The sequence below is a fragment of the Cydia strobilella genome, chromosome 17, assembly GCF_947568885.1.
Source record: "Cydia strobilella chromosome 17, ilCydStro3.1, whole genome shotgun sequence".
In the NCBI taxonomy this organism is placed as follows: domain Eukaryota; kingdom Metazoa; phylum Arthropoda; class Insecta; order Lepidoptera; family Tortricidae; genus Cydia; species Cydia strobilella.
The window spans coordinates 9,271,649-9,284,273 of NC_086057.1; the positions used below are offsets into that span (position 1 = coordinate 9,271,649).

Sequence of the window (12,625 nt, forward strand, 5' to 3'; positions counted from 1 at the left end):
GGTTTTCGATAGGTGCTAGTGCTGCACTCTGACAGCAGAATTTTGCAGTAATACTCCCTATTCATATTTAATTTTATTTATTCTCCACATGCCTATTTTTAAACTTGTTTTTATAAAGGTATGTCTCAAGTCACAAGGTATAGTAGTCACCACCAATCAATATTAAAATAAAAAACCTTATTACCTTATTTTTTTTATTATATCAAAAGAATAATGGCTTGTTTAGTTGTACTACAAAGATTACAAATGTTTGAGTGTATTTTGAAACTCAAAACTGTTTTTACTATAAAAACCATTGGTTTCATACATTGCAAAATGTAATCTGTGTAATAATAGTCTGATTACATTAATTATAACATAAAAGCAGTCTATCCTCTTGTACTAATTAAAAACAAAACGAAAACTTAAACATACAAATGTTAACGGAAGTATACTTATTTTTATCCACTTAGAAATCAAATTAAAGTGTTTAAAAATAATGTCTTACTGTTTCGACATTTTGTCAAACAAAGTGGTAAAATCTATTTCTAGAATATAAATCTTACCAGTTCCTTATCTATTAGCAATCATACATACCTATCTTATAAGAGAATAATAATTTCTTATAAGATAGGTATATCTTACAATAATATTCTTTCAAATGTTAACATAGTAGTAACAGTCAGTAGCTTGAACACTTTAAAATTTAGCCACTAAGCTTTAATATATTCATCTAGGAACGCTGAGCAGTGGCACCGCGGGCACTCAGAAATGTCTAACAAGAAGGTTACCTGAGTCATAAAAAAATCTGATCAGTTAAGTTTTAAACCAATCCGTACATGTATCAACCTCTCTGTCCAGACAACAAGATTCAAATTGAATTTACAATGTTCTTAAATATATGGTCATCTCAAGTATCAATATCGTCTCCACTCAATCAAACTGTACTTTAAATAACTTCAAATGGTGACTCGACAATTGGTCTACAGCAATAACTTCTTAATTAAACGTACTTACTCTTGGATGCTGTTCGCACTTCAGCCTAATGCGACCGTTGCAGTAATAGCCACATGCTCTGCAAAACACGATGGTCTTATCTCTCTCGCAGGAGCATTTCTTCGTATACGCGTCAGCGATGTCGGGCACGCCACGCCCGACGCGACTTCCGACCTTGTAAATTTTACCAGCAGCCGCCGCTGCTACTGGAGTACCTTTCATAGCAGTTACAGTTTCCATTGCTGGTTTCCTACGAACATAAGAGTTTTTGTAGAAGCCCCAAACCAGGAGACTTTTATTTTTAATATCACTTACATACCTTTGTTCCTGATATAAGCCCAAAACTTTGCTAAAAGAAAAGCTAAATTAATGACACAATCGAAACTTTAGCGGGTAGACATAGACATGAAAAAAAAAATAAGACGTTTTTTATTTTTGCTTGCAAGGTGCCAAATGTCTTAAGGTCTCTATAAACGTTTCGATAATTTTATGATATTTTCGATACACAACCGAAATTCAAAATATAGTTTGTCAAAGGACTGTCTCATTTCAAACATAGACAGAGAGCTCGCTTGAGACTACGCGGCGCGAAGCCGCGAACGCGAGTGTGGAGTTGATTTCGCTGATTAGCGAACTAGACTCCAGACTCGCGTTCGCGGCTTCGCGCCGTGATTCGCGCATGCGTGTGGAGGTCCCTTTAAACACGCGGCAGCGTGTCAAGTTCAAAAGAAGAGAACTGGCGACGACGCAGCGGCTGGGTCATTATACTACTACACAGGGCCGGATCTAGGGCAGAGCGAGTGGAGCTGCGCTGCCGCTCTAGGCGCCGGATGGCAAGGGGGGCGCCAAAATGGCAAATGAGAAAAAAAAAAGTTCGGGCCCAAAATACGGTTCGTTTTGCTTTTGGGTAAAAAGCTTCAACGAAGGGCGCCAAAACCCTGATTTCGCTCTACCCTGATCAAGGACTCGGGCCGGCACTGCTACTACAAGAACCATTTGTGGAGCTACTTTTAACCCCTGCGTAACTCAAAATCTATTTACAGAATCTAGTAAACATATGAAGTTTGGTTCATTTATTAAGATCTTTAAGACTAACTAGCAGGGGCGTAGCTAGAGGATATGGCGCCCCGGGCAGTCACAAAATTTGCGCCCCCTGATGACTGACAAAAGTTTCCCTGCTGCTGCCTTTTGCCCATTTTTATTAAGATACATCTAAAAAACCGGCCAAGTGCGAGTCGGACTCGCGTTCCAAGGGTTCCGTACATTACACAATTTAAACAAAGTATTTTTTTATGTGAAACGTGAGTGAAATATCTTTAAAAAAACCCGTGGGGGGCCATAAATGTTAAAAAAAAAAAAAAAAAAAAAAAAAAAACCCGTAGGGGTCGGATCAAAAAATGAGTAAGTAAGTCCGACTCACGCTTGAGTGCACATTTCTAATAGGTTTTTCTGTAATCTATAGATAAAGATCTATTTTGTGTATTTTTTAAAAATTTTAGACCCAGTAGTTTCGGAGATAAAGGGGGGAAAAGGTCATTTTTTGCCTATTTTCTTGAATAACTTGTAAATAATAATAATAATAATAATCTATGTACCTAGACTTGGCTCACGAGATAACCGCCATGTGGGATGTTGATTCGACGATCATTGTCCCGATAGTCGTTTCAGCGAACGGTCTCATAGCGAAGAGTCTCGACCAACACCTTGAGAGACTCTCGCTAGGTGGTTGGATCAAGGGTCAGATGCAGAAGGCGGTGATCTTGGACACGGCGCGGATAGTCCGCCGGTTCCTCTCTCTGCGGCCCTGACCACCGGCAGCTTGGGCCCTGCCCCGCTGCTGGCGGCACCCTAGGTTAGGTTTTTTATAATTTGTTTATATGTATTTTGTATTGTTTTGTAAGTGTTTTTATATTTTACTTTTATATGCATATTATAAAAAACCTAACATAAGAAAAAGAATAAATAAAGAGAATAATAATAATAAGCCCGCAGGGCAGCTTGTGGCGAGCTGTTGGGGAGTGACGACCCCACGGACCCGAGTGCTCCAGAGAGTCGGTCAGGGTCTCCGTCTCCGGCGTGCCTTCGTCGGTCGGAGTGGACCCCAAGGGGACTCGCATGACTCTCAGCTCTGGCTTGCCTTCATTGGCCGTCCAGAGGGGAGTCGTAAGAGCTATATGCTCCAGGGGTGGAAGTGAAAGATCCATAAGACGCGAGTTGGCACAGTGGCTGTTAACATCAGACACTGGGTAGAAAGCGGCGCACACCTCTCGACACCCCTGAGCCGCTCACACCGGTGTTGCTCCTGGTCGTCTTCACGACGGCAGTTTCAGGGGCCCATCTAGTAAGCGGCAAGTCACCACCTGCCTCGATAACGTGTGTTAGCATTGTTATGGCAGGTGTCCGGACTTCTTTTCAATAGCCCAGTCTCATTATCCACCCAAACTTCAATCCATAGACCGGTATACTGTTCACTTTTTCTACAATAGTCCCAATGCCTGCTGCGACCGGTTCATGGGTGTCTGTTGTTGCACCTGTGAACGGGTTCCAGCAGGCGTTCTACATGACATTAAAGCTCTCCAAGGGGCCTCTACGTGTTGGATCTATATCCCCACGCAAGCCTATCAAAAGACCGGGATTTATAGGCCCGTGAAATCCGAGGAGATACAAATAATAATAATAATAATACTTTATTGTGCACTACAAAGAAAAATACATGTTACAAACAATGACAGGACATAAGTGAGTATGTAACAACAGGCGGACTTATCGCTAAAAAGCGATCTCTTCCAGACAACCTTCAGATAGCGATTCAGTGGCTAGAAATAAGTTAATGGGCAGTGCAAAATAACAAAGGTGTAAAGTTTACAAATCAAATACCTAAGTATAAATAACAAACAATGAAAAATAAACTACATAAACTACATATATTATTTAAGCAACAATAATACACTACATAAACCTACACAAAATACATAAATACATAATGAGAATTCAAGCAAGAGAAGAATAACGACCAGGTAGCGTGAACAAAAAGAAAAATATATAACCTGTGTGTGTGTATATAAACTGTTTATCCTAAAATTTATAAAAAAATATATTTGAGATTCTCACAATGAGCTCTTTCATTTGATATGTAAAACAATATAGTTTGAAAAACTTTGTTTTTTAATTTTCTCATTTACCCCCCAAAAGTGGCCCCCATGTTTAAAATTCATTTGTTTACGTTACATGTTCGTCTTTGGGTCGCAAACTTACATATGTATACCAAATTTCTACTTAATTGGTCTAGTAGTTTCGGAGAAAATAGGCTGTGACAGACGGACAGAGAGACAGACCAAAGATAGATATAACTCTGTAATAGATGGATACAGTCTAAGGAAAAATCGTGCCTCGAAAATCAAGAAAATTTGATTCTCGATCAGAGAGCGCTACTAGCTTTGGCCTACTGTCGTATAGATGGCGTTGACGGTTTCGTTTGTTATTTAACAATTTTAACGCATATCAGTGAAAGAACATAGGTCAATAACATAAAAATAATTAATGCAAATAAAAAAAACATTTATTTATATTTAAATACATTTTATCGTATTTTTATAAATCTTCATTTGTAGTTTTAAAGTGTGTCGATAGATGGCAGTGAATTTACTGTGGTTACAAAATCTACTATGACAGTAGACAGTACCGCTCTATCATGGAGACTATATAAAGGAGCCAAATCTCTATGTATGAAACGTGTCCATCAAAAAACAGTAATTAGGCGGCGCCACCATACACCGAAATACTACCAAAAACAACCTACGTAATTTGGTCGGGTTATTTGTTGCCTTATATGGTTCATGTTATACTCATGTCCCAGAGCCTAACTAGCGCCACCGGAGAGATTAGGAACTATTATTTAAAGCTGAAAGCGGTCACTTTTGCAACAATTCTGCCATAAGAGATTGGCGTCCTTTCTATACCATCCATACGCTCTATCTTATTATATCCTCTTTGGACAGACAGACAGACGCACGAGTGATCCGTTTTTTCCTTTTGAGGTACGGAACCCTAAAAAGGGATTTTTTTCTCACTGACTTATTGACTGACGTACTTACTCACCTAATATCAAAAACCTAACCCATTTCCAGATGACCTAGCATGTTGAAATTTGGCATCCAGCTGGGTAATTGTGTGGTTACGAACCTAAGATCAAGAAACAGTGCTTTTTTTACGATTTGTAAAATTTTCCAAAAAACAGTTTTTATTTACACCCTGTGTGTATCGAATTTGTAATCTAGCAAAATAGAATTTTAGTTTGGAAAGTTTTTTTTGTACTGAAATTACTTCTGTACAAAAAGTAATTGATATACCATCAAAAACAAATGTGAAATGAGAGCCAGTTCAACATTAAGAATATGGGTCGTTGTTGACTTCGCCGGCAAAAAAATTGATATCTAAGATATGTGGCAAGTTCTTGTTCACTTGGGCTGTAATTAAAGTTCAGGATTTGTCTTGGCTAGTTTTTATATACCAACAAACTAAATTATTGAAAAGTAACAATATGTATATATATACAAATATAATAATATCCTGTACATAAATATTCAAACACACCCACTTTGTCAGTAGAAAATGGTGCAAAATTCAAATTTTCTAAGGAAACTCGACTCATCGTGCCTACATTTTTTAAATTTGGGTTAAAGAGGTATTTCCCGTTCGATATATGGATATTACGTATCATTTTATGATTAATATGTACCGTATCTGCAGTACAGTTCCATAAGTCTCGTAAAATAGGTATTGAAGTAGAACTGTGTCAGTTTGTAAAATAAAAAAATAAAAATGTTAATGATATTATTTTCAAAATTGCTTTCTTGGGGTTGGATATAAGGATATCACGTATCATTTGTGGTATATTGTACAAAAAAAAAAACAGCCATATCGTATCTGGAGGAGCCCAAACTTGTTTTAATTTAAAAAAAATGGCCGAAATGTAATGATGTGATATATGTTTATAATCGCCTCAAAAAGCCCTTTCGTATAATACCACATACGATAGGTTTTGCATTTTTTTTCCATACAAAAAAATATGTTTTATCACTCTCCCCCCCCCCCGGGATTTTTTTTTAGGAACTGCGGGTCAAAAATTTTGTTTTGACCTCTAGTATGCGTGTGCCAAACGGCTAACCTGTACATCGATTTGCGGTATTTCTTTGTAATTGGGGTCGAGCGGCTTCCGCTATTTGCGCAAGGCGGCGCAAGCGCGTGTAGGCGTCCGTTCCATAGCGGTGTGCGGCAATTACTATGGCAAAACCTCAAAATTGAGGCGGCCGCAGGTACTTGTAGCGACGCGACGAAATCGCGGAGTGAGACACGCCTGATTGAGGTCAAAAACTATTGATGGTCAAGCAAATCTTGTCAGTAGAAAAAGGCGCGAAATTTAAATTTTCTATGTGACGATATTCCTTCGTGCCTACATTTTTTAATTTTGCCGGCTTTTTCTACTGACAAGATTTGCTTGACCAACTATAACGAAAGTTTATGTAGATTTGATTTTGTTATAATTATATTGAGAAATAAAAGGTTTAGTATAACTTGTTCCTGGTACAATGTGCCAAGCCATGCATTGCGTGCCACTAATAGGTCAGCATTTTCATGTTGAAACGATAAGAATCTCTGAACTGTTAACAGAGTCGTTGTTAAGTATGAACAAGAAGTAGCTTCAAGTGTTTATGAGAATTGTGAGGCGCATTGCACAATGATTTTTTGTTTGGCATTATTAATGCGGAATGTTAATTCAAGAATTATCGCAATTCAAATACTTGTACAAAGTAAGAACTATAACCTAGTTTATGGTTAGACTAATGTATTGAATGAATAAAATTACTTATTATGGAGACAAGTGAGACAAAAATTCCCAGTTGTTACCATTGGGGACAATTGGAAAAAAAATCCTACTAGTTACTAAGTGGGGACAATTAGGAATAAACCTATCCGACCCGGAAAAGTCAATAAAAATTTATGTATTTATTCCATAGCGCAAGTATTGCACAACCAATTTAGCTAGTATCGACTGAAAAGCTCTCTATTATATCACGATTGTATAAAATACTTTATGTTGAAAATTTTACCATCCATATAAGTCTGTGTGGTGCCTCTAACACGTAAGTGACACGTAATAAATTATAATCAGCACTTATTAAATTTTTATCTGGTACATCTCGCGCGTCCATCACAGGAAGTAGTTGTATTGTTTGTCAAAGGTTTCCGCCGCGGGATCATGCGATGGGCCTTATAAAGACGGAGCCAGGTGGGCTGGACACAATGAAGCAGTGACCAGTAAAGATGAAACACTCGTTTTGTTTGGCTGTCTTTGCCCTGTGCCTCTACCTAGTGATGGAGCCAGCATTTGTCAGCGCTGCGCCCTCGTCTTCTGTGGATGCTCAGATGCCTTTGAAGCGAGTGAGTATCTCGTGTTAATTTCTTTTATCATTGCCAGTACCACTCTATTTGCACACCGTAGTTATAAAATATAAATGTTATGTATCATAAACTTTTTTACTATATCACACTCATCTCATATGTAATAAGTTAATATTATGCTCTACGACGCTTTTCTGAGTGGGGGCACCATAGGTAACTACCTACTTACTCAGGCTAATCCTCATTCCCTTGGTTGCTGTGGTTGTGGTGGTGCTTGGTTGGTGTGCTGCATAATCCTCCCTTCATTCTTAATGATTTCATTGTCCCCATAACAAGTAAGGACTTGGACGTTAGAGTAGGCTTTAACCTGGTGTGGATGGGATATAATATGATATTCACTCACAATCTCTTTTACACTCACACCCCCTTATTCATAACGCGCTACAAGCCTCAATTAGCTAACAATCGTTTGACTTTGTGTGTTGTGTTTGTAAGAAAAGGATACAAGAGGTTTGTAGACTTTGTAGAGTTAAGCCAAGACAATAATTTTAATAGATTGCAACGATTTTAATAGCACACGCAGTGCAAGTGTTATTTTAAACGTCAAACTTTGAAGTTATGATGTATATAATAACACTTGCACTGCGTACGCTATCAAAATCGTTGCAGACTTTTCTCGGTCTAACTCTAGTGAGTTTATGAATAAGGGACACACACTGTAATTTGTGAATCAATAAATAATTACAAACTTGCTCGTGGGATTCCATTATACTAACCGTTCTCAAAGGAACCCACAGTTGTTTTCTTGCATAACTACGGTCTAAGTCCAACCAAAAGTGACTTAAGAAATAAGAGTTAAGAGTCCCCGGCAAGCTCGGCCGAATTTCACCTTCCCATACAAACGGAGTTTCGTTCTCATTTTAAAACTACGGGTAGGATTGCAATGAAACTTTTCACATACAATGACATGAGGTATATCTAGGTCTGTAATTAGTTTATATAGCTCCAGTTTATAAAGCAAACGAAATAGAGCGAAAACAAGTTTTGTATGAAAAACTTAAATTCGCTGCATTTTTTTTAACTATGGTATCTGAAGCTACATAAACTAATTACAGACATAGATATAAGTACCTTATCCTATTGTAAGTACAAAGTTTCAGAGCAATCTAGCTGATCGTTTTAAAATGAGAGCGTAACTACGTTGGTATGGAGAACCGCGAGCTTGCCGGGGACCCTTAAAGAAACTATCATAGTGATCATCATTCGACGCGAGAGGTAATAGAGACTACCTACGAATATAATATACGTAGGTATTAAAGAAGTTAAAACAATATGTATACTCCGGCAAGTAGCTGAAGTGGCAAGCCAGCTTTTTCAGTAGAAAAAGCGGCAAATTTGAAAAATGTAACCGCGAAGTATCGATCTACGTACAAATTTTAAATTTCACCCCTTGTTCTACTGACAAAGTTGGCTTGCCAGAATGTCTAACTATGTGAATGCTATATCCTCCATCCAATGAGTTCCCCGTAGTTGTTTTAATTACTTTAAATACCATTTAAGTGCCTAGATAACAGAATCTAATATTACGTTTGAACAGGTCGCCCGACAAATGCCGCCGCCACCACCGCCACCTCCATCAGAAATGCCAGGTGGTATGCCGGGTATGTTAGAACCCTCAATTATGTACCAAAATTTCGCTGGTATATCAGGCGCTACCACTCGTAACAGACGAGAGGCGAAAGGCGGCGGTGCCATGCCCACAAGAAAAGGCTAGTTTTGTTGAAACTATTTATTTGATTAGGTACACGATTTGACGTCGCGACGACCATGCATGTATGGATCCCTGATTAACGTTTATTAAATTAAGTTTGAGCAATTTAAAGTGTGTTTTTTTCTAACTGGTGCACCCTATGATAATATAGGTGTATATAACCAAACAGAGACACCACGTCTGTAATTTTCTGTACAAAAAAGTCAGCAGGTTTTTGCGGGGGAGGGGAACGTCAAATGTATGCATAACGTAAAAATAGCTATGTCAGATAAACGTCAGTCCATACATTGTGTATGACCATTGGCCGACTATTTTCGACAGAGGGGAACGCCTGTTAATGGCTACTCCGTTTGGTTATATCCTCCTAGGGTGCAGCTGATGATAGTGATGTATTCTTCGAAATAAGAACTGTAAAAGTAGGAATTATTACATAATTAGTACTTTTTCGCCTCTTTAGTTAGGTAGTAGACGGAAGTGGGATACATTACATGTTTCATTTTAAATAATATGTCTATGTTTTTAGCAGATAACTGCGTCTCTATTATGGATGGTATAGAAAGGATGCCAATCTCTTATGGCAGAATTGTTGCAAAAGTGACCGTTTTCAGCTTTAAATAATAGTTCCTAATCTCTCCGGTGGCGCTAGTTAGGCTCTGGGACATGAGTATAACATGAACCAACAAATAACCCGACCAAATTACGTAGGTTGTTTTTGGTAGTATTTTGGTGTACGGTGGCGCCGCCTAATTACTGTTTTTTGATGGACACTTTTCATACTTAGAGATTTGGCTCCTTTATATAGTCTCCATGGTCTCTATACTTAATCCTTAGAGGATATAACCAAACGGAGTAGCTATTAACAGGCGTTCCCCTCTGTCGAAAATGGTCATACACAATGTATAGACTGACGTTTATCTGACATGGCTACTTTGAATTTTTGACGTTACATTTGACGTTCTCCCACGTTCCCCTCCCGCAAAAATTAGCAGACTTTTTTATACAGCAAATTACAGACAAAGCGTCTCCGTTGGTTATATCCTCCAAGCCAAGACTTAATCATAAAGCCGCTCCAGACTACGCGGCGCGAAGCCGCGAACGTGAGTGTGGAGTCGATTTCGCTGATTAGCGAACTAGACTCCACACTCGCGTTCGCTGCTTCGCGCAATGATTCGCGCATGAGTGTGGAGAGCACTTTAGCATTAATTAGGGTGAGAAACCGTTCTATAGGTTCAAATGTTTTATAGCTACTGCGGACCTCGATGAGGACTCCTCGTTTTGTCGTCGGCGCGGCTAAATAAACGTTGCAACTGTGGCAAGTGGACTGCACAGAAATTCCTGCTTTTGAAAATTAAATCCACATTAAGTCATATCGGCCTTTTTAACAACTAAATTGTAAATACATCAAGGGCCTGACACTCTTTGTTGGAGAAAGATAGTCTTATTGCGATTCCTATAAGAGGAAAGAGAAAATAGTGCCATGTTTTGTCCTTATCACCGACCGGGTGGCATCATAGGATGGAGGCGATGGCGAAATACCGAAATTTATAAGAGTGAAAGAAACAAAATCCTATGCTGCCCAAATTTTATATGAATATACTTTCTCTTATCCCCGGTCGCTCGGTGGCGCGTCTATAACTAATTGTATATACTATGTCTATGAAATACATACATGTTTGTAAATACAGTCTGACAAAATAGAGTAGAAATTAAAAAGTGGCAACACTGTAGTGTCGTCCCTTTCAAATCAATCTAGGACGACACTACAGTGCTGCCAGTTTTTAATTTCTACTCTTTTTTGCCAGACTGTACACTTTTTCCAGCGATCTGGATAGACCGCGGGCCAGCCATACTTACTATACTCTTTGGTCATCGCCTCCCGGCTGATATAGCTGGTCAAGCAAATCTTGTCAGTACAAAAAGGATGTAGGCGCGAAGGGATATCGTCCCATAGAAATTTTGAATTTCGCGCTGTTTCTACTGACAAGATTAGCTTGACCAGCTTTACTTTGTCAGATGGTAGTTTACGTAGCTTATATGCTATCATGAATTTAAAAAAAACCGGCAAAGAATCTGATTAAATTATCGAGTGGCTGGTCGAATTTTATTTGACCGCCGAATATGACTGATATTGCCGACAAAATGGGGTGCGGACGCATAATATCAATTTGTGACGCTAGTATATGCGTTTGGGGCATTTTGTAATTTAGAGCGCTCAAATATCACCATAAATTTAAAATGAGTGAAAGTGGCCAAATTGGCGTTGCGTCCGCACATTCTTTGGTCTGCACGTCCGCACCACCTGATTTTGTAAATTAGAGCGCTCAAATGTCACCATAAATTTAAAATGAGTGAAAGTGGCCAAATTGGCGTTTCGTCCGCACATTCTTTAGTCCGCACCACCTGATTAGATCGGACATTTTAATCAGATTGTCGAAAAATTGTTCTCGTCTGGACTGCCCTTTAGATTCTTATTATTAAGTTCCCTCCACAGAGGCATATAAAAACGATTATAAAAAAAAATCCCTCCACACTCGTGCGCGAAGCCGCGAACGTGAGTGTGGTCTAGTTCGCAATCAGCGAAATCGACTCCACACTCGCGTTGCGGCTTCGCGCCCCATAGTCTGGAGCGACCTTACAGCGGGAACGGCACATTAAAAAAAAAAATTAACATCTGTCAACGTCACACTAACAGTTTTAATTTTAATGTCAAATAGGAATAACCTACTTTACCTACAATATTTTAGTTGGAATTGGAATTATTGGAATAAAAACATAATCGGTGGCTTTTGCCGCAATATAGCCTCAAGGACCACCTAACTATGTCGATAAACAGACTATCTAGATTGCCAGTAACTTTTAATAAAGTTGGGGACAAAGTTAAATTTCCTGCGAAATTGAAAGGAACTATTGTTGAAAAATGGGCTGACTATTGGAAGAATCTTTTCATCGACTATCGTCAAATGCTCCAGGACCTACGCACAGACATTCAGGATGATCCGATTAAAGCTCTAAAATGGACGATAGGACTAACAACAGTCTACGCTTTAGCTAAGAACAACCCAGATGAATTAGATTTTAAAGACAGATTGAAGAAGATACACAACGAAGTTGCATTGGTCAGCGAAGACTGTTTGAATCCAAAATCCTACGCGCACTTACGACATCTTGAAACTTGCTATAACCAAAACACTATCCATTACAAGAGTTTTGGAATAGCTTCAGTTATGTACACCTCAGATATAAGTGAATCATGTGATATGTACAAAGCACACTGTTCTTATATGCAACCGTCAATATTTAGTTTTCCTTCAAGAATAGTTGACTTTGGATTTATGGGCAATTGGTGGAACATTTATATTAAAATGACAAATTATGATGTGAACTTCTGAAATTATTGTTCTTAGATTGATGCTTAGTGTGAATTTAGATGGCATATATTATATACAACAATACTTATTACTATAACTTGTTCAATGT

At 38.6% G+C, this 12,625-nt stretch overlaps 1 protein-coding gene and 1 long non-coding RNA gene across 2 annotated transcripts; both read left to right on the plus strand.

The window, feature by feature from the left end:
- Positions 1–7,057: 7,057 nt before the first annotated feature.
- Positions 7,058–9,259, plus strand: LOC134749129 (uncharacterized). Its single transcript, XR_010128453.1, has 2 exons — positions 7,058–7,416; positions 8,975–9,259. It is a non-coding gene; the product is annotated as an uncharacterized LOC134749129 (long non-coding RNA).
- Positions 9,260–11,887: 2,628 nt separating this feature from the next.
- Positions 11,888–12,615, plus strand: LOC134748991 (mitochondrial import inner membrane translocase subunit Tim29). The gene has a single exon (XM_063683874.1). It carries the CDS (start codon positions 11,968–11,970, stop codon positions 12,535–12,537), a length of 570 nt encoding a protein of 189 aa, XP_063539944.1. The 5' UTR covers positions 11,888–11,967; the 3' UTR covers positions 12,538–12,615.
- The last annotated feature ends 10 nt before the right edge of the window (positions 12,616–12,625 follow it).